The 21,378-nt window shown below is 41.6% G+C and overlaps 5 protein-coding genes and 1 pseudogene across 8 annotated transcripts; 3 read left to right on the forward strand and 3 right to left on the reverse strand.

Annotated features, from left to right (window-relative positions):
* Positions 1–1,333: 1,333 nt before the first annotated feature.
* Positions 1,334–2,036, reverse strand: LOC146261011 (gamma-crystallin M3-like). Its single transcript, XM_084668229.1, has 2 exons — positions 1,799–2,036; positions 1,334–1,609 (listed from the first exon to the last, which is right to left on the reverse strand). The coding sequence occupies exons 1-2, from the start codon at positions 1,973–1,975 to the stop codon at positions 1,334–1,336; spliced, it is 453 nt and encodes a 150-aa protein (XP_084524355.1). The 5' UTR covers positions 1,976–2,036.
* A 1,874-nt stretch (positions 2,037–3,910) lies between these two features.
* On the reverse strand, positions 3,911–5,215 carry LOC146261012 (gamma-crystallin M3-like). 2 transcript variants are annotated; one of them, XM_084668228.1, is made up of 3 exons: positions 5,204–5,215; positions 4,518–4,772; positions 3,911–4,189 (listed from the first exon to the last, which is right to left on the reverse strand). In XM_084668228.1, the coding sequence occupies exons 1-3, from the start codon at positions 5,210–5,212 to the stop codon at positions 3,911–3,913; spliced, it is 543 nt and encodes a 180-aa protein (XP_084524354.1). In that variant the 5' UTR covers positions 5,213–5,215. The 2 variants fall into 2 exon arrangements, with proteins under 2 accessions (XP_084524354.1, XP_084524353.1); XM_084668227.1 differs by lacking the exon at positions 5,204–5,215 and having other exon boundaries at positions 4,518–4,799.
* Positions 5,216–5,892: 677 nt separating this feature from the next.
* On the forward strand, positions 5,893–6,762 carry LOC146261013 (gamma-crystallin M3-like). Its single transcript, XM_084668217.1, has 3 exons — positions 5,893–5,946; positions 6,106–6,354; positions 6,484–6,762. Exons 1-3 carry the CDS (start codon positions 5,893–5,895, stop codon positions 6,760–6,762), a joined length of 582 nt encoding a protein of 193 aa, XP_084524343.1.
* A 1,198-nt stretch (positions 6,763–7,960) lies between these two features.
* LOC146261014 (gamma-crystallin M3-like) lies at positions 7,961–8,967 on the reverse strand. The gene is made up of 3 exons (XM_084668221.1): positions 8,959–8,967; positions 8,435–8,674; positions 7,961–8,254 (listed from the first exon to the last, which is right to left on the reverse strand). The coding sequence occupies exons 1-3, from the start codon at positions 8,965–8,967 to the stop codon at positions 7,961–7,963; spliced, it is 543 nt and encodes a 180-aa protein (XP_084524347.1).
* A 650-nt stretch (positions 8,968–9,617) lies between these two features.
* LOC146261015 (gamma-crystallin M2-like) lies at positions 9,618–11,474 on the forward strand. 3 transcript variants are annotated; one of them, XM_084668219.1, is made up of 3 exons: positions 9,618–9,632; positions 10,862–11,104; positions 11,199–11,474. In XM_084668219.1, exons 1-3 carry the CDS (start codon positions 9,618–9,620, stop codon positions 11,472–11,474), a joined length of 534 nt encoding a protein of 177 aa, XP_084524345.1. The 3 variants fall into 3 exon arrangements, with proteins under 3 accessions (XP_084524345.1, XP_084524344.1, XP_084524346.1); XM_084668218.1 differs by lacking the exon at positions 9,618–9,632 and adding an exon at positions 10,583–10,609; XM_084668220.1 differs by lacking the exon at positions 9,618–9,632 and adding an exon at positions 10,583–10,591.
* A 487-nt stretch (positions 11,475–11,961) lies between these two features.
* Positions 11,962–13,363, forward strand: LOC146261016 (gamma-crystallin S-1 pseudogene; annotated as a pseudogene).
* Positions 13,364–21,378: the final 8,015 nt, after the last annotated feature.

Genomic DNA, 21,378 nt, shown 5'->3' on the forward strand with positions numbered 1-21,378 from the left:
CCTTGAATACTTTTATACCTTGCTTCACATGCAGATAATCTACATATCTATTGTTTAAAGCACTGAGTGAGCTGTATTGTTAAAGGGGCCTCTTTGAACTGTATTTACAGTCACAGAATTGTCATTCATCATTGTGTACGTACGTGACCAGAGGTCAGTACTCTGTATTGTAATTTGTGAATGGATAAAAAAAAAGAAATTTCCCTAGACTCGATAACATTTTTTTCAAATACCACAGGCCACAGACTATTTTTGACCTAAATGAAAGCACTGTTTGTAAACAGTGTAGTTTGTAAACAAGTAGTTTTTTCACATGTGGTTATAAATCAATAAAATACTGTAACAATATTAAGTCAAAATACGATATTATCACATCACTCTTTTGTGTGGGTCCACTCATAAATATGAAGCCTACTCTTGATAACAGTGGATCATTTCCATTAATCATACTTTGTAGGGGGAGGAGCATTGTAAAAGTGTCCATGTTAACATTTACACTATGAACACTTGTTTCCTACATATTGGTGTCCAGCTGACACTATCATTAACTATAGAAGCTGATTATGGTAACTAATCTGTTATTGTTGTATTTGTTTACAATTCGAAAATGCACTGCAGCTGTTAGATTTATTTTTATTATTGAGTTGCAGAAAAAGCAAACGATTTTCAGGGAATGCTAAACCTATTCCTTTCTAGCAATAACTTTAAAGTGTTCAAATGCACCTTGCAAGACTTTGCAATGCAGTGATGAGCTATGTACTGAAAGCTAATGTCACTCTACTCAATCTGGTAATACAACAATTTTTCTACATAGTTAGTTGATATTTTACAGAGACAATGAGACTCTAGGGTATTATAGAGTGCCCATGGTGATCCCCATCCCTCATTTACCTTCCCGTTCATGGTCACTGTGTTTTGATTTCTGTTGTACTCCTCACTGGAGCGCTGCCTTATGCATTTATTCAAGATGTTGCACACTAAATGGCAGATTTGAATGATCCATGTCAAGTTAGTGTAATTGGCTTACTGGTTGTGACCACTAGGTCTCTATGCTGAGGATCATTTTAATTTATTTTTATTATGTAGTTTATGCAGAAAGTTTGCTCTGGAGGACTATGGTATTGTTAACAGCTTAAACCACACCATATTTCTTGGCAGCATGCACATGAACATAAATTTGCTAGTAAGTAAATTGCTACAACAGGTCTGATTTTGTAACAGTTTAATGCAGTTGCTATTCATTTTATAATGCTTTGTTAAGGAAGAATAAGACAGAAAAAAATGAAGTGTTTAAAGTGTATATTAAAAACGCCTGCACTTAGAGGCAATACATTTAATATGAATCTGTGATGCGTCTAATGGAACGGAATCCCATGTCATCATTTCCCATCTCCCTGAGGTTCCTGTACTCTCCAGGCCTCAGGTACATCATCCTGCCCTTGTAGTGGGGCTGCTCGTACATGACCCAGTGACCCTCCATCACGTTGCAGGACTGCATGTCGGACATGCGGTAACGATCCTGGATGGAATCACAATCATCCATCAGCTCGTGCATCTGACCTCCGAAGTTCTCCCTCTCATAGATCCTCATCCTGAAGGGGCCTCTGGGCTGTATGGAACATAACAACAAATCATTGCTTTCATCTGATTTTCTGTCAACAAGGTGGTCTACTAGTTTACTGATTAATCTCATACAAACATTTTCACAAACACAGCCTAAAATTATCCTATGGCAGACTCAAGCCCTTTGAGAAATTGCTATTTGGTGCACACAAATCCGGACCGTGCCATAGCTTACTGTGGGGATCATGCGGCAGGACCTGATGCAGTCGCTGAAGCCCATAATGCGCTGGTGCTCAGGGTACTCCCCTCTCCGCAGCAGGTACTGCTGACCCATGTAGTTGGGGCGATCATAGACCATGAAGCAGCCACTCTCCACCCTGCAGGAGTTGCAGCGGCTCAGGTGGGAGGACATGTCGGAGCAGTCGCTGCTGCACTCATAGGAGCGACCCTGGAAGTTCCTGTCCTCGTAGAAGATGATCTGTTGGGCGGAATAAGAGAATATGCCCAGACAGTGTCGGGATTCGGATATTTGAGTTGCAGGAAAAACCAGGCAAGGCTAAACTTGTTCCTATCTTGCAATAACTTTGCGAGACCTTGCAAGAGATTGCAACACAGTGATGATGAGCTATGTACTGAAGGCTAATGTCACACTACTCAATCTGCTAATACAACCATTTGTCTACATAGTTAGTTGATATTTTACAGAGGCAATCGGTCTCATTTGTCAAACATAGTCATTTTTTTTCTCAGAAGATTTGGTAATATAGAGTGCCCATGGTGATCCCCATCCCTCATTTACCTTCCCGTTCATGGTTACTGTTTTTTGATTTCTGTTGTACTCCTAACTGGAGCGCTGCCTTTTATGCTTGATGTGGCTCCAAAAGAATTTGCTGCCCAGTTGTATAAATCTCTGTGTCAGCAGAGTTCAGTCAGTACTGTATTATACATCAAAGCTGTGCAGATTGCAACTTATCATTTAGTGCTCTGTAAGGTGAAATGGGGGTGTTCATCATCAAATCAAATGCAAACTGCAGACTACTTTCATGGCATACTTTTGATAAGTATTTACTCAAGATAAAACAATGTTTTGTCTTTCAAGTTTACGTAAAATGCATGTGTATGTGCATGTACATTTTTGCAAAGATGCACAAGGCACAGAACATTTTGTAAAACAATATTTTATTTCATTTAAAAAACAAACAAACTATGAAACAACCAAAAGATCTGCAAAGTGGAAATTTGGATTTTGCAAGGTTCTCAAATTCAGCCTGATCCATGCTCGCTGCATGACAAAACCTGGTGCAGTAACTCATACCCAACTCCAAAATCAATGTACCTTGAGGATTAAGTTCATTAATATAGTGCTCAAATATTTGTTATACTTGAGTTATATACTGTATGACAAGAGTTTAAATGAATTGTTAACTCACACAGGGAGTAATTGCAAATTGATCATGTTCATGTTTCGTTTATGTATGTTTACCTTTGTTTATTCAGTAAGTGCACCTAAATAGACAAAATATACAATTAACATTCAGCCTACCTTTCTTTTATATTAAATCCAGTGAAATGGGCCCTCCTATTGTGAAAACCCCTGACTTAGCATTTGGCTGTACAGTACAGTACACTATCATCTGGTGTGCAGAGTTATCATGTCCTGTATTGTTTTGATGAGCTCTCATTGTCTACTTGGAAAAGAGAATATTCTCGATATACAGTAAGGCAGAATGAAAACACAGACAAACATTAAGCCAGAGCAGAAACCTCTCGAGCATACTGTAAACTTGCAAAGATTATTGGAGTTAACACAATGCTTTGAAGGAAATCAAAAGTAAACTGATGATAGTATGTGCTTTGACTATTTCTAAATCATACCGTATGTTGCTCACAGTTGACTATCAATTTTACTTTAAGTGTTAAAGCTAACTCTATTAGCTACCTAAACTTGAAAGAAGAGTTATGGCTTCCTGGCACAAAAACCCTCAGCCCCCAAGTTGACTTACCTTTTTAAGGTTGGAAACCCGCTTACTTAAATGCAATCTGATGAAGTCGCTCACACATAAGCAAATGTCTATGGTTGAATGTTTGACAGAACTATCAGCAAAATGCTCATTCAAACTCAAATACAGCTCAATTGATACATTTCTCTTTTTTGGAGTCGATTTGAAGGTGAATGAATGTCTGTTTTGGTTTGTTTATTTTTTTTTAATGAAATGTTGGGATTAAGACGAGGGACCTTTGCTGAACATGTCAAGTTGTCAGGTTTTAAGAAATGTATACTAAGTACAATAATTATGTCAAAATAAGTTTTATTGGCACATTTTACATTCTTCTGATGTAAGTAACTTTAACACATATCCACAATACGCCTCATAGAGCTGAACCTCATTGTGTTGCTCATGCCCATCTCCCTGAGGTTCCTGTACTCTCCAGGCCTCAGGTACATCATCCTGCCTCTGTAGTGGGGCTGCTCGTACATCAGCCAGTGGCCGTCCATCACGTTGCAGGACTGGCAGTCGGACATGCGGTAACGCTCTTGGATGGAATCACAATCATCCATCAGCTCGTGCATCTGACCTCCAAAGTTCTCCCTCTCAAAGAGTTGCATCCTGTAAGATCCTCTGTGCTGTTGGGGAAGAACAGGTGAAGTCACTGTCATGTTTATATACAAATCAATAACATATTTTGATTAATTCAAATAAATAAATGGATTAATAATTGCTTGTAAATTATGTGTTCTCACCGGTGTATTCAATACATTGATTTACTGCATGGCCAGGTCTGGTATGACTAGCTATAACATCTATATGCTTTCAAAATACATCAGTTTGAGTTTGTGCTCAACTTGCATTTTCTGTGTTTTTACCCAGTGATGTTTAGGAGAAAGATTAGCATGCATTGAAACAGAAATATGTGCACAGCTTCTATATGGTTAAATGTGGTCCCTGTCTTACCATGGGGATCATGCGACAGGAGTGGATGTCATTTAGCATGCCCATGCCCATGCTGCCCATACACTGGAAGTCTGAGTACTCGCCCCTTTTGAGGAACATCTGGTTCCCCATGAAGTTGGAGCGATCATAGACAATACAGCAACCACTGTCCACCCTGCAGGAGTTGCAGCGACTCAGGTGCCTGTTCAGGTCATTGCAGTCGCTGCTAGTGTCGTAGGAACGACCCTGGAAGTTTTTATCCTCGTAGAAAATGATCTGCAGGCAAAAAGAAACCACAAGCATCCTTACAGTGTTTGGGGTTTTCTGATAAGCAAATAGTGCTGCTAATCTGGACAGGAATCATTTCAGGAAAACTGGTATTTGAACTTGAACTGAACTGACAGGTGTCCATTGAGATTATTATTGAGATTGTTAAAAAACAAATCTATCTTTACGTAGTATGTGTCGTTTTTAACTTTTTCTGCAATTAATTGCTATCTGCCTCAAGTGAAACGGTTCCTTGAAATTGTCTTTCATTTTCACTGAGGAGATATTTTACTTTACATTGTTAAGGCGTAGTCTATCAAGAGGTTCGAGCTGTGCTTAAATGCTCCCTCACTTATGATACCATCTCATCAAATTAGACTATATGATCATGTTATAATACTCATATACTCATATAATACTCAATGCATATAAACCATTACCCTGCCCATGTTGATGGTATAGCTTTTTGATAACCAAGTGACACAGTTTGTTACGCTATCCAGTGCCACTTTTATATAGACCTTCACCCCCAGAGCACCTTGTACCCTTTTGTTTCAATCCTCCTGAGTCATCACAAGGCCCGCGTGGGCCTGTATTCATTTTCCCACAGCACACTTCTATTACTGTTACGGAGTTGCTATCGTCAGAAAATCAGAATGCCATTGCATGTTTTTACATTTTGCCATGTTCATGTTAGGTCATACATGTGATCCAAGCTAAATGAAGGAAGAAAAAAAAGTTAATTCTGCAATTAAGTATCATCTTGATGGAAACCATGTGTTGTCATTTTTTATTGGTGAAAACTGTATAACTTGTGCGTTTAAATAAAATAATTGCTTATTGTCAAAGATTTGCTCATTGCATTTTTGAAGGAATGATTCGGCTGTAGTTAAATATAACTGGGTACAGTTTTTGAACTGCATAATGTTTCAAAGTAACATAATGGTAATTCAAATCAGAAAAAAACTGATAAGCTTGCTGGATACACAAATATGCACTTCTGTGCAGTGCAAAAAGTGGCATACAGTGTGCCACCCTACAGAGCTGCCCTGTACCACAATATAGAATGATGACTCATCGGTTTCTGCACAATGCATACGGAGATGCTATATAAAAGGGACAGGGTACGATGTTGAAACATTGCATCTGGAAATCACTCACCATCAACATGACCATGGGCAAAGTAAGTGCAACATTTGATCTACATCTCTATGTCGGAAATACTCACTTCAGTCTGCAGTCACAAGAACACACAGCAACACAGGCATGGCTATAGAAAATAACATGCAATGCAAAGTCAGACAAATTAATGGTTAAGTACGAATGACATGCTCGCCTGCAGATCATCTTCTACGAGGACAAGAACTTCCAGGGTCGTTCCTATGAGACCAGCAGCGACTGCCCTGAGCTCACCTCCTTCCTCAGCCGCTGCAACTCCTGCAGGGTGGACAGTGGTTGCTTTATGGTCTACGAGAGGCCCAACTTCATGGGCCACCAGATGCTGGTGAGGAGGGGAGAATACCCTGACAACCAGCGCCTGATGGGCATGAGCATGGGTGACTGCATCAAATCCTGCCGCATGATTCCCACGGTAGGTGACAGAGTGACCAAGCAGATTTAGATAGCTTGATATCAACAACACTAGAGCAGCATTTAAACTGTTATGGAGCCACGTGCAGCTGAGAATGAGTAATCAGTTTTGTTTATTTTCCACCAACAGCACAGAGGCTCCTTCAGGATGAGGATCTACGAGAGGCCTGACTTTGGAGGCCAGATGCACGAGCTGATGGACGACTGTGACAACATGATGGAGCGTTACCGCATGTCCGACTGCCAGTCCTGCAACGTGATGGATGGCCACTGGCTGATGTACGAGCAGCCCCACTACAGAGGCAGACAGATGTACATGAAGCCTGGAGAGTACAGGAACTTCAGGGAGATGGGCATGAGCAACACAATGAGGTTCAGCTCTATGAGGCGTATTGTGGATTCCTGTTAGTCGCCAATGTTTAAAGTCAATAAAGTTTTTCAAATTGAGACAGTTTGATTTCTCTCATCTCTTTACATAACAACATTGCTTCTATCATTTTTGTTTTAAATTCACAATAGTATGAGGTAACATGATGAAAGCAGGTACTGAACATTTAAAATGATTAGGTAACTGACTGATTTATGCAAGCATTGTAACATTGTTTAAGTAAAAACAGAGGCAACTACTGTAAAATATCAACAAGATCAAATGAATACAGCCCAAGTCACCTGCAGTGAACATGCATCACACTTGACCCTGAGGTTACTTTTTCTTATGGTGATCCACAAGTATGACAATGTAGCCAGAGCCAGTTCTCAATGACTAAGTGGATGTAAAAGATCTTGCTTTGGTAACAACTGTCAGTTTCCCTTAATCCACCCTCCAAAAGTTACTGTACAATATATTGTCTAACTCAGTAAAAAATATATATATATATATATATATATATATATATATAGGGACAACAAGGTAGATGATTTGACTGCAAATAATAAGGTTGCTTGTTGAAATTCAATAGAATTGAAGGTTGCTTCAAAAAAGCATCTGCTATATATTTACAAAGGCTGAAAGTTTAATAGTTTAATTTGCACTGAATGTTGGTCTCCAGTCTTTTCCATGAGTTATATCAATGGTGTAACCTTATTTTCATGTTGATTGTGACATGCATAATACGTGTATACAAAACAACTACTTTATGGAGAATTGAAAGTCAAGTAGGTTCTAGAAAAAAATAATAAGCGGAGCACAGAGGCTCAACCCAAGAAATCTGAATTGAGATGGTGATAGAGCAAAAGGCAAAATAGTCTTAATGTGCACAGTTTGGCAAAAGCTGAAGTTGAATTTGCCTCTCAAGTTAAATGCGAGTTTGCTTAGAGATGAAGTTGCATAAGTTTGAAAGGCCTTTAGTTCGCCTTTGTTAATTGTAACAAGGTCAAAATATTTGAGTTTTTGTTGTATTTACAGTTTATTTGTGGAATTTAAAATTATTCCAAGTGACCACTGTGGAATGCAGTATGGAGTTCATCGATTGAGTTAGATTGCATTCAGTTTCATTAGACACAAATATTGTAAGGCATGACAGAACACATTCATAAGCATCAATGATTTTATTGTGTAAAGATGATTTCAAATGTAGCCAAATTATTGACTGTCAGTGTCAGGGAAATCAATGACGTTGACCCTCACAGGAATCCACAATACGCCTCATAGAGCTGAACCTCATTGTGTTGCTCATGCCCATCTCCCTGAGGTTCCTGTACTCTCCAGGCCTCAGGTACATCATCCTGCCTCTGTAGTGGGGCTGCTCGTACATCAGCCAGTGGCCGTCCATCACGTTGCAGGACTGGCAGTCGGACATGCGGTAACGCTCTTGGATGGAATCACAATCATCCATCAGCTCGTGCATCTGACCTCCAAAGTTCTCCCTCTCAAAGAGTTGCATCCTGTAAGATCCTCTGTGCTGTTGGGTTCAACACATTTCCCATTATGAAAAATATAACGTTATAATGTTCAGTACAATCAATCACCTGTTTGACCATCTGATGGTTACATATCATACGTAAAGTTAGGGTTTTCATTGTCCTGTTTGTTTTCTATTGTTTTCCAGAATGGGCTACAACATCATAGAAATACAGCTTACTTGGGGGATCATGCGACTGGAACGGATGGATTCAGTCAGGCCCATACGCTGGCAGTCAGAGTATTCCCCTCTCCTCACAAAGTACTGGTTTCCCTTGAAGTTGGAGCGGTCATAGACCATGAAGCAGCCACTCTCCACCCTGCAGGAGTTGCAGCGGCTCAGAAAAGGGGTGAGCTCAGGGCAGTCGCTGCTGGTCTCATAGGAACGACCTTGGAAGTTCCTGTCCTCGAAGAAGGTGATCTGAAAGAAACAAATTAAAACAGAATGCACATCAAAGCAGATTTGGAAATCTCAAAGCAAGTAAAAAGTCACAGAAAATACAGTTGTTAATTATCCCAACTTTCCTACTGAGATCAGAACCAGACCAATCAGAACATTATTTAGACTTAAACAGACCAATCAAACTTAACTAATCATTTGACATTAGTTATTTGAGAATATTACAAACATATACTATTTACAATCTAAGGTCTCAACTTAATATGAGGCTTTATAAAATAGTCACAAACTCTAGATTACAGTACCTTTCCCATGTTTGATGTAGCTCTGGGATTTTGTCCAATAGGTCATGGTTCACTCTAGCTTTTATACTTTATACGCTTTGAAATGTCTTTTTGTTATTTAAATTTCTGAACCTGATGAATAAGCAGGATGCTTCTTGCTGTCAATCTTTTGCAGCAGTGTGCCCTCGACTGTCACAAACAGCCAGGCAGTTCACCCACAAGACTGTCCTGATATGCATTTTTATCTTCTTGATTAAAACGTGCATCACATTCTAACTGCAAGACCAACTTGACTTTTTGTACTGTTGAGCCCCTCTCCAAAGAAAGCCACAGTGATTTCAACGACCAATAATCAATTTGATGAAAATTGATGAATAATGTGCTTTTCATTTGTCATGACTATTGTCATTGGAAATAATTCTATTCAATCATTTGTATTAAATCATGACTCAGCAGTTCTGATCCAATATATTTCATCATAAAAAATAAATTGTCCATGTGTTTTAACAGGTTATATGTTTATTATCAAATGTGGTAACCTTTGTACATTCAAAAGAAAGAAAAAGTGAGTGTATTTCTCTGTAAGAGAATTTGGGTTGGAATAGCACATTTGTCACCATAGCAATAGTCTATGAGAGGTGGATGTTAATAGTCCGGGGAACAGACAGGGTCATGAAGTCATGGCTACGCTTACAGTGACTCAGCTACTAGGACTGAGAGACAATAGGGGAGTATTCCACACAATATGGAGAGCCAGCAACTGAACAAAACAAACACATCCATGGTTAAATCATAACTAATCATGTTGCACTGAATCCCTGATCAAATGTTGACTTTTTGCTTTGGACATAATTTATGACGCAAGTTAACTGTACTGTAAAAAAACACATTTGGATGTTGAAGAGTCAAGCTCAATGAAGTTTGTGCGCCAAATGATCACATGCACTCAAACGAGCCACATGTCATCTGCCACACTTCCTATTGTCAGATAAAAAACATTCCAAAAAAGTATTGCTTTTTGGGGAACGCATCTAGGTGCATTTTCTGCACTGAATGCAACTGTTAATATAAGCAAATGTTTCAGTGACGCTGTCCGATCCAGATTGGCAAATAAAACTAACTAGAAATAAAATTGGATGTAAAATGTTCAACAACATGTGCTTATCATGATTCCAACACACAAAGTTAAATAAATACATGTGGTGTACAGTATATTGCAAAAAAGAGACAAAACGTCAGCCTAAAACATGAACTTACAAACTTTCCTGCTGCAGGTTGTCAGCGCCAGAATTTAAAAATCATTAACTTAAACTGAAAACAATTCATACAAATGAAAAAATGTAAAATTAAAATAAAAAAATGAGATTATGTACTTATTCCACATGTCATGATATGTCATGGAAAGTAACAAATGCATTGCTAGATTGCTGTCTGTAGGCCTTTATAACATTCTGTTCACTGTTCCAGCAATTCTTTGATTCAGAGTCATTAGGAACAAAGAGAAATCAAACAAGACCAAAAAAATTTGCTGATATGCAAATCACACTCATTTAGTTATCAAAGGCCTTCCACACTCTGCACATTTGGTTTATAGATAAATACTTTGATGCTGCTTCAGTGAAGGAAAGAAGCTATCTGCATCAAAATGGGAAAGGTACGGGAAGGGTCTGCTGTAGGTAATCAACTTTGGGAAGTTGTAAAGTAGAATACAAATGAAAAGGGGTGAAATGAGTATGTAGCTGATGGTGGCAACATAATCACATTTGAACCTTGGCAATTTGAAGACGTTTAGTTGTTCAATTAACAAAGAAAATATTTATATTAACATAAATAACTGATAATACTGTACTTTATGTACTTGATTAATTGTATTCAAGTGGTTTTCTACAGCTCACCATGTTTTTCTTCTCCCCCATAACCTCAGATCACATTTTTTGAGGAGAAGAATTTCCAGGGTCGCTGTTATGACTGCAGCAGTGACTGTGCGGACCTGCACTCCTACTTCACCCGCTGCAACTCCATCAAGGTGGACAGTGGCTGCTGGGTGCTGTATGAGAAACCCAACTACAAGGGTTTCCAGTATATCATGAGCCCTGGGGAGTATCCTGACTACCAGCACTGGATGGGCTTCAATGAAAGCATTAAGTCTTGCCGCTGGGTGAAAAATGTGAGAAACGCAAGCATGTCTGTATGTTACTACAATCATGATATTTGAGGTGATGCATCTACATTGACATGTCTTCTTGTGCCTAACCCTTTAGGTCCACGGTAATGTGTGGAAGCTGAGGCTGTATGAAAGACCTGACTTTGGGGGGCAGATGGTGGAGTGCGTAGAGGACTGTCCATCGGTCTATGAGGCCTTCAAGTTCCAGGAGGTCTACTCCTGCATTGTGACTCATGGCGCCTGGGGCTTCTACGAGCTCCCCAATTACAGGGGGCGCCAGTACTTCCTGGAACGGGGGGAATTCCGCAAGCACACTGACTGGGAAGCAGCCTCGCCTGGGGTGGGCTCCTTCCGCAAGATCACTGAGTTTTAGAGTCATGTCAACTGGAACTAGGCCTAACAGTGGAAGCATCAATAAACGTTCTAAAGTCAGCTCACTGTTTTCCAAGACTCCCCCTGTCTGAATCAATAAATCATTAAAGAAAATAAATGTTTATGATGGTTCCTAACATGTACATTTGAATCCAGAGCAATCGGTATTATATCTATGGGAATAGAGATTGAGTGTGTTTGTCAAGAGCCAATTTTTACTGCAGTGAATTCTTAAGACAACTACACAGTGAGTCACTTGCATCCTAAAATGGTCTATAATATATTTTTAGCAACATGTACATTTTGAAAATGGCTTGAATGTTTCCTGGTTTATGCAGCATCTTATAATTGCTTGGCAATAGAATAAAATAAACAATCACTGAAATGGCTGATATTACTACTTAGACTGTCAGACCAAACTATTCTAATGTATGAAGAGTTGAAGAGTTGTGCTTTACAGTATACCATCCAATATTTTCATTAGTGAGATGGCTAGTGCTAAACTGTTCATAAGATCAGCCTCCTTATGTGACTCCCTAATACGCGCAAAAACTAGATAACATCTAAAAAAAGTTTTGCTTCAATGCATAGTGCTATACATGATCACTGTTAATAAATATCTTTAGGACTACAACACAAAAAAGGAAAGTGGGCTCAGACCCAAAATGCTTCAAATCAAATGAATGTCCTCTAGTGCCCTTGTATTGGTCAGCAAGCTGTACTGCAACCAGTGAGTAGCGATGCTTTGAACCTTTCATAAGCCTTTGTTTGGGGATCAGGGATTCAGTGCAATAACACAATGTGATGAGCCTGGATAAATATTTGAATTGCTGATTGAATTATCTAATTCAAACAGTGTGAACCATGTGCTTGCTTTTATTGTTCTTGGTCTGTATAAATAGAATATTGGTGCAGTCTAGTTTAGTATGTATAAATTCTGACCGCTACTGACAGTGACCATGGAGAAGGTAAGCGCTGTAAAAATGAATGACAAGATTCATCATGTGAAACTTGAATACATTCCATGAAGAGACTAAGTGATATGTTTGGTGTTCCAGCTCATCTTCTATGAGGACAGGAACTTCCAGGGACGCTTCCATGAGTGCAGCAGCGACTCCAGTGACCTGCACACTTACTTCAGCCGCTGCAACTCCATCAGGGTGGAGGGTGGATTCTGGGTGGTCTATGAAAGACCTAACTACATAGGCTACCAGTATGTCCTTACCCCAGGGGAGTACCCTGACTACCAACACTGGATGGCCTTCAACGACACCATCAGGTCCTGTCGGGTGATCAGAAATGTGAGTATAGAGGACACAGTGCGTGAGACATACACAAGAGCTTGTGAGGCATACAAGGACATCCAAAATACATCATACTTGGACCATTCAGTACATTTCTTTAGCTAATTCTGTGTTCTTATTATATACACACAAATGGCTTTGCACCATGGTGTTGCCCTGTCAAAACCGTGAGGTTGTCTGTTAGAGACCGGGGTCCCACCCACGAATGTTGGTTCCCATAAACGAGGCGTAGACATGTTTTAGTTCTGCCTCAAATGCTCCATTGCATGAAATGTCATTCATTGTCTGTTTGATTTTGTCTGTGTTACTTCAGGTGGGAAACGTCTGGAGAATGAAAGTGTGGGAGAAGCCTAACTTTGAGGGCCAGAACATTGAACTAGCAGACAACATGCCGTCGTTCCATGAGCGCTGGCACAATCGGGAAGTCCACTCCTGCAAGGTGTTCGAGGGAGCCTGGGTCTTCTACGAACACCCCAACTACAGGGGGCGCCAGTGGCTGCTGGAAAGGGGAGAGTACAGACGCCACACTGAGTGGGGAGGCATGAATGGCAACGTGGGCTCTGTTCGCCGTGTGAAGGACTTTTAAACACATCACTGCAGGCTGCTGTCCGCTACCATGTCTGGGAAAGGAAAATAAAGATGCTTTCAAAAGATATCCTACTTTGTTCTTTTTTTTGGTATCATTTTTCTTTAGAGCTTCTTTCAAATGTAGAATATCTCAGAATATGTGACAAACATTCATACTTATAGTCAAAATAAACTGAACCCAGACTACCAGCGCTGGATGGGCTAAAATGACACCATCAGGTCCTGCCGGCTAATCAGACATGTCAGTACGGCACACTCAGGTGAAAGGTACATCTCTGAGAGAAACCCCTGCTGGAGATGAGATTAGATATCAGATGAGACCATTCAAACTCCTCCATAGCTCACCCTGTCTATAATTCAAGGCATGAAACAGAGTTTGTGATTGTGAAAGCAACTGTGCCATTTCCCAAAGCCGCTGTGAAATGGCTTCATGGTCGACACAATATACAGTATCACTCTGTCTTTTGTTATAAAGCTACCCGATGATTCCCAACATCAATGCAGAGGGTGATGGATGGGGGAGGTGGAGGGGGGGGGGGGGTTGACGGGACAAGGGGAAGGGGGTTGATGTTTGATAGAAGTGGGGGTGGGTGAGGGATGGGCAGCATGCAGCTGGTGGTCAATGGGCACGGTCCAATGGGCACGGTCCATTGACCACCAGCCCCAACCCCCTGAACAATAGCAATGTAAACCCCAGTGATGATTCAGGGGGAATTTGCCAATAAGGATCCACAGTATGCCAGTGGGTATTGTGCTGAGGTGGCAGCCTGTGCCAGGGAAGGCTGGAATAACATGGTGCTTTATCAAAGAGGAGCAGCTGGACTACATAGCCAAATCTAGCATGCCATGACCTGGCGGGCCCTGACGTTACCCAGCCTGCACCAGGGCAGTAGCTTAGCAGATGCAGATGCAGATCACAACATGACACCATGAGCGTCCACACTGTTAAAATGTAGAAAATGAATGCAGTGCCGATGGTGCATATTTGAGCACACCTTTGCACATTGCCAGGAACTGTATAAAGAAACCTCTTGAGAAGAACTGGTTTGCAAAATGTTACGCTTGGTTGGATTTCATTCTCATTCTAATATCCTGTTGCGCTTGCCAGCATTTTACTCACCTCAATACCAGTACCATTCAATAGAGGACACATTTGATTACTTGACAAGTCATTATTCCCATAGACAGTGCTGCACGTGTAAAAAGTAATCAGCAGAGGGCAGTATTCAACAGGGTATGGTCAAAAATAAGAGGCCGTGTGGCGGTAAGTGTGAAGATAAGGAAAGGTTTCAGACCTACACACACACACACACACACGCACACACACAAACAAACACTAGATTAAAGCATCTACTACAGGGAGGCTTCTGAAGCACAGTATTCATCTCTCCATGCTCTCTGTCGTCGACAGCAAGCTTTTACCATGAAAAGCCTCACACAATTTCTCACCACACATCCGGTCATGAGATGATTTCATTAACTTGTCTGGTAAGAAATTGCTGGGCCCCACATTCTTAAGCTCCATGTGGCCTTTTGATATAGATATGAGGAAATGAGACATGCTAAGCAATTAACACGGTTTTCCAGTCCACATGTAAGAGGCTATACAAAAGTCTCCCTGTTGGTAAATAGAGATTTGCTGTTATTTATATCTTTTGTTACGATCCACAGGCGACATTCTGAGAACACTGGAAATACATCCAACGTCTTCTATAAGTAGGCCATCATAAGAGACGCCTACCCTGAGGGAGAGGGATGCATGGAGGATTACCGGCATGGTGCCTTCTACTTTATGGATGGAGGAAGTACATTATAACTATTATGTAAAAACATCCTCCCACCGAATCTGAGACAGGGCTGCCATCTTCCTTTTGTCATCTTAACTCAAAGGCAGATAGATCTGGGCCACTCAAATACTCTCATCAGTTTTATATAACAGTGCGATCTACACTGTGCTAATGGTGCTACAGTATTGCATGTTGTTTCAAATTGGGGCCAGGTTCTTGCATCAGGTTATGTAAGGTAACAGTATGTCACCCAATGGGCGCCCACACATCCACCCACACATGCAATACTACCTTAATAGGTTTAAATGGTAGGAAGATTATGAATTATGAATAAGACAGGGGTTGGTTTTGATATAAACGACACCTTGGCTGCATACAGTATACTGCTGCTCTTGGCGTGGTCTTGTTTGTTGTCGTTGTGTTCGGGAGAAAGTGGAGGGAGGGAAGGTGTTGAGGGTCACAGGGAGGAAATGGGAGAACAATGGCCTCTCTGTGACCAGTACACGACGTAGCCAGGTCACAGAGGGAGTCAGCACCATGAGCCCTCTCTCTGTTGTCCTGGTCTACAGTCTGTTGCTGTCCACTGCTACCCTCAGTCCCCTCAGCACTGTATTACACATTCCTCTATTTCATGTACCCAGACAATTCCCTTCTTCCATCTCTCTTCCCTCCCTGGTTGAAAAGAACACTATTATTTAGAGTGTGATATTTTGGTCTCTTCTGATGGCAGCTGAGTTCATTCCGGATGAGGTGACAGATGGTCATAGATGTCGGTTGCCACGGTGCTTACTGAGAAGTAGCCTGACTCACTCCTTTGACACCTCACCAGATCCACTGGAATCAGCTCTTAAAACCTCAGAAGCTTCTTAAAACAATTGCTCTTGAACTCCAGATGTGCTTCTTAAATGATTTTTTATACACTTTTTCCATTGTTCCACAGTCTTTTATGTTTCAGCGCCATAGTATATTTCTGACAGAAATATTCACAGGTCACAGTTCACAGGTTCATTGTTTTGGTCGAGGTGCCAGCTCAGAGATTTTTTTCTGTGAAGTGACAGACTACGTGACCAAAGCACAGATACTCTGTGCCCGTGTACAGCAGTCCCATTATGATCTGATATAAAACGTCCACCGGATATATTCTGCGATAATGGATGACAGATGGTTTTATAGAGCTGTTATAGGTGCATTACAGCCAGGTAGAGAGAACACTACTGACAAGAGTGTTGGCTAATCAATAACAGCCAAGTCGGATACATTTGCTTACATCAGCTGATAGAATGGAACTCTCCAGTAAAGCCATCAAGCAGACAGGACTCTTATCTTATTGGCGTGGATTGGTGCACTGTACAAAACAACCAGACACAGGCGAGTGAGCACACAAACAAGCATTATTCCAGCCTTGTATAGAACGCCAAATTCCAGAACGTGATAGAGATGTCACCAAGGCCCATGTTGTTTGGAACCGATTCGAAGGCACAAACTAGGCATTGTGACCAGATGATCATTTAATCAATTTCACCTGGTTATCAGGCTGAATCTGGTTCCATATATCCTGGAGCATTGCAATCATAAAGCAAGCACAAGGTAGTTGAGCCTTTTCCAAACTTTGATTGCACAGCCAATCACTTTTACTGATTTAACATGACCCCACTGAACTCTCATCCCTTGTTTCCTCTCCTCTTTGCACACAGTAGTATAATTCTGCGTTTGACATCATTGGGACTTTATTATCACCACTTAAATTTAGCTGTCCCTTTCTCAACTTTGACAAAGCTGTTCACCTGAAAACAATTTAATGGGGAAACGTGTGTATCTCTACAAACAACAAAACTGATTTCTGGCAGACGTGCCACATCAATAAGCACGTTGTCGATAATTCATGTTACAATTTGTCGAACAGGAAAGTGCTCCGTAGTGTGTTGAAAGGACTTGTCCTAATACTCAGCAGTCAGATTTCAGCACCTAGAAAGCATGTGGACAAAAGCTGGACATCACGAGTGAAACCGGCAAAGCATTAGAGCCCCTCTGTAAATGACAGTTGATTGCGAATAATTTCATTACCTCTAGGCCAATGGATGAATCACTCCTTATTCAGAGAGAGAGAGAGAGAGAGAGAGAGAGAGAGAGAGAGAGAGAGAGAGAGAGAGAGAGAGAGAGAGAGAGAGAGAGAGAGAGAGAGAGAGAGAGAGAGAGAGAGAGAGAGAGAGAGAGAGAGAGAGAGAGAGAGAGAGAGAGAGAGAGAGAGAGAGGGGAGGGGTAGAGAGGGAGAAAAGAGGGAAATAGTGTGTGTAATGACTCACAGCTCAGCCCTACATTTCAGTTCAGGTCACCACTTATTACAGTGCCAATTTATTTTTCTCAACTCCAGGGGTCTATCATTTTCATATTGACCCCCTGGGGTTACTGCTGTTCAGGTTGTATACAAACTAAACTACCCTGTGTCTTTCTTCCATAGGGGGTGGACTGGAGGAGGTTGTACCGGAGGCCGTGAGAGGTGGCCGATGTGTGGAGCTCTAAGCACCATCATGCTCCAGTTAGTGCCACTCTGCAGCCATGCGGGCAGGCCGATGAGACACATCAACCTGGCAGCTGGCCTGATTCAGGAGTGAAGATTGGGCCAGCGAACAGGTCATCACATGGAAGGTGAGAGAGTGGGTGCCTGCACAGGACACATCAGTGTTACGGTGTGAATGTCCGACTCAACCTGAGCTCCCACACACAAACTCGCATGCCTATCAATCAGTCAGATGCAGTTAACATTCAGTGGTACATGGTCGTGCAATGCAACAACAGCATGGTGGATTCCAAAGAAACCCTCGGCTTGACTGAATGTGTCTGGATCTGTCTGTTGCATGGCTCTCCAACAACTTGTGCTTTTATCCCCTAGGTCTACAACAAGTGACAGCAAAATAACACCACAATGCATGAGACTCTTACATAAGAAAGCATTGCAAAACCGTTCGTTGAGAGCCGAGTGAAGACACATAGTGAAACAACACAAAGACACCAGATGAGAAGCGTTTGCCATAGATGGCGTGACAGAGATTCTTCCTTTAGCTCAATGCCCACAGGTTTTTGTTGTGTAAGACTCTCAACTCCAATGCTCAGCCTGGGAATCAAGTGAAGCTGATCTAGAACCCTCCGATCTGCCTACAGGGAAAGGTGCAGCCTTCATGGATCCATTTGGTCTCACTCCTCAAATGAGCATATCAGATGACCTTCTTGAGAACCTACTCCCCGATCATGCCATATTGATATTCACTTCTGTTTCAATGTCCAAATCACTCAGCAATGCTGTTGTGATACTTGATTTGTGTTGGGAGTGGAAGAGCCTTGTCAGCACACAGACATCAAAGCCTGCTTGAATATCCTTGGAAGGTTTCCTCTATGTAGTATAAGGCTCATAGTGCAAGTGTATTGAGGTCACTGCCTCCTATAAAGCATAGTTTAGATCGAAGACCAAGCAGAGAAACATAACTCTATAGGGATTAGAAAAGGATCTTCATTTACACTTCAATGAGCAGATTAGATGTTGATTTGATCACAACATTCTTAGAATAAAGCAGTGTACTGAAGGTGTGAGCTCTCTCAGGACACTGATGAATTCCCCATCCAGTATTTCTGCACTGCTCTCTCTCCCTGGCTTGTTATTTTGATTGACATAGTTTATAATGACTGCCTGTCTCGCTCTTTATCAGTCTATACTAGAGCAATGTGCTAAGGAGGTGAGTCATATGAGTCGTTGTGAATATAAATCATGCAATTACCTCTCTCACACTCACACACTCACAATCTAGTACTAAAACTGGTGAAAATAGATATAGGCAATGCACTTTAATTTTAGAATAAGAGAGAGAGAGAGAGAGAGAGAGAATGCATTTGTTTTTGAAATGGCACTCAATCTTATAAATACAGCCTTGAATATGTGCCCTCAGGGAGGTTTTCCAAAGACTGGGTGACGCATCGGTGATGGTGACGTAGGTTGAACTACAAAGCACTTGAAATAATTCTAAAAAAGGTGTTCAGTGACATGAAAAAGAGACTGGCACTGAAGAAGAAGAAGAAGAATTGAATTATATACTCTCAGAGCAGCACTACTCAATGCACCTGCTGGTTACCAGATCGTTGACCCTGCAAACCTAATCAAAAACTCAAAACCTGTCTGTCTCCTCTGTTTCTCTCTCTCATGCTCTTTGTTTGACCTATTTCAGAGCTGTAAGGACAAGTCTGGACATGGTCTGTGTTGTGTCGCCATCCTCATGGTAGAACAGAGTCAGCAGGTGAAAGAGGGAGATTGATAGGGCTAAAGAGAGAAAGAGAGAGAGAGGTTGGGGGACACATAGAGGGAGAGGGAGACAGAGGGGGAGAAAGAGATGGAGATGGAGATGGAGAGAGAGAGAGAGAGAGAGAGAGAGAGAGAGAGAGAGAGAGAGAGAGAGAGAGAGAGAGAGAGAGAGAGAGAGAGAGAGAGAGAGAGAGAGAAGCAATGCAATGAAGTGTGCTGCTGTAGAGTTCAACACTGAGCATCCTGGCAGAATTATGTAAGAGGCCATTTTGGGTTCTATTTTTAGTGTGGCCGCAGAGAAAGACTGTGCAAAGCAGAGAGAGAGAGAGAGAGATGCAATGAAAGCAAATGAAATTCTCCAAGCAATTTACAGGCTCACTGGGTGACTATGATTAGTTTGGGTGTAAGGTTATGTTGGATGGATCGACTCTCAGCAGGGAAATGTGCTCATTAGCGGAATGAGACAAAGTAGGGGGAGGGAGAAAACTGATGAAGTGAGTTCATATTGTAATGTGCGTCTGTTGAGTACAGTCATACAGGCTCATGTTGTAAAGTAAAGGTAATCATTCAAAAAATAGTGAACGAAAAACAATGTGTTGAAAACCATTCCAGTCACAGAGTCACAAAATTAACAAGCAAGCTCTTACTAATCACTGTCGGCAATACGTGACAATAGGAATTCTGGGCAATGGTCAGTCTGGGCTTCACAGACTGGAACTCCATTAAGTTGAGCATCATTATGGTGGACTAAACTCGTGCTTTCTCTGAAACAATGGGAGTGGTATCGAAGCAGAATAAGATGAAAGGGGGAATTAGAGAGTAATGGGCTGCTCCTGGCAGCCTGTATGGCAGTGATGCAGATGAATGGTCTTTGAAGCAGTCATGTGTGACACTCTATCGTAAATACTATCAAAGAGCCAGGAGAAGTTATGAAACTGTAAAAGATGTCCAGACCGGGACTGGAGCCAAGGTGGACAAAGAGAGCAGTATTCCATCAGCAGACGGTTAGAGCTTTGGGCTTCTCCAGGTGGTGTATCCCCCTTGTCTGAACGGAAGGTTCCAGACTGACCACGGTGCTTAATTGAACTGAGTCACAAAGTAACTGTTTAACTTGGCTTCGTTGAGCTTGTCTGATGCACTGGAACCAATGCATTGGAACCAGAGTATGACACCCTCAACAACAACTGCTGGCAGGCAGACTCTTGCAAATACTTCTTATATATTTCAGATGATGTCCGAGACATGGCTGACATCTAGGACCCATGTGTGATTGGAGAGCAGGGAGATTGAGCCACAGCACACCAGGCCAGTGTTCTCAGCTCTGTCCAGGAGGGGAGTCCGCAATGTCCTGGCCCCTTTGAAGACCAGGCATGAATAATGGATCTGTGGCCAAGCAGCATCTCTCAGCCAGGTTCAGTTCCCTCCAGAGTCCCGCGGCCCCAAACAGAGATAAAACACAGGCAGACTCATCCATTATGCAAGGGGCCCCACTCGCACACGGCAGAGACCACATGAAGGGACGTGTCACTCTCTCATCCTCCCTTTGGTGGAGAGTGATGGGAGGTTCTTCAAGATTTTCATAATTAGGTTGTGAGTAGTGAGAAAGATCCACATACTGTATATGGCCATCATCACCACCACCACTGTTGGTAGCGTTGAATGCAGGATTTTATGCATGATCAGAATGACAAAAATGTACAATTGAAACAATTAAGTGATTAAACTATGATGACGTACAATAAATGTATTAAATGTGTTCCATTTGAGCTTTTGGGACTGATGTTATATCCTACTCAGACACCAAGGCCTTTGCACACAATGTTACCCTTTAGTGTAAAACACGTAATAGGAAATTGTGAGATATTCATATTTGATATTATTAACCTCCTAGGTCAAGTCAGATAATGTTTAACAGCCTTGTCCAAGATTCAAGATTGC

This window comes from Hypomesus nipponensis, chromosome 12 (genome assembly GCF_054491055.1).
Source record: "Hypomesus nipponensis isolate SF chromosome 12, ASM5449105v1, whole genome shotgun sequence".
Lineage (NCBI taxonomy): Eukaryota > Metazoa > Chordata > Actinopteri > Osmeriformes > Osmeridae > Hypomesus > Hypomesus nipponensis.

Bases quoted from the DNA above. Each gene is read 5' to 3' on its own strand.
- LOC146261012 (XM_084668227.1), bottom strand. From the start codon at position 4,799: ATGCTTGTGGTTTCTTTTTGCCTGCAGATCATTTTCTACGAGGATAAA. The intron at 4,190-4,517 runs GTAAGACAGGGA...CTTCCCCAACAG, and splicing joins CCTGTCGCATGATCCCCATG to CACAGAGGATCTTACAGGAT.
- LOC146261015 (XM_084668218.1), top strand. From the start codon at position 10,583: ATGGGAAAGGTACGGGAAGGGTCTGCT. The intron at 10,610-10,861 runs GTAGGTAATCAA...CCATAACCTCAG, and splicing joins AGGTACGGGAAGGGTCTGCT to ATCACATTTTTTGAGGAGAA. The intron at 11,105-11,198 runs GTGAGAAACGCA...CTAACCCTTTAG, and splicing joins CTTGCCGCTGGGTGAAAAAT to GTCCACGGTAATGTGTGGAA.
- LOC146261011 (XM_084668229.1), bottom strand. From the start codon at position 1,975: ATGTCCTCCCACCTGAGCCGCTGCAACTCCTGCAGGGTGGAGAGTGGC. The intron at 1,610-1,798 runs GTAAGCTATGGC...TGTTCCATACAG, and splicing joins CCTGCCGCATGATCCCCACA to CCCAGAGGCCCCTTCAGGAT.
- LOC146261014 (XM_084668221.1), bottom strand. The intron at 8,255-8,434 runs GTAAGCTGTATT...TGAACCCAACAG, and splicing joins CCAGTCGCATGATCCCCCAA to CACAGAGGATCTTACAGGAT.
- LOC146261013 (XM_084668217.1), top strand. From the start codon at position 5,893: ATGTTGAAACATTGCATCTGGAAATCACTCACCATCAACATGACCATG. The intron at 5,947-6,105 runs GTAAGTGCAACA...GCTCGCCTGCAG, and splicing joins TCAACATGACCATGGGCAAA to ATCATCTTCTACGAGGACAA. The intron at 6,355-6,483 runs GTAGGTGACAGA...TTCCACCAACAG, and splicing joins CCTGCCGCATGATTCCCACG to CACAGAGGCTCCTTCAGGAT.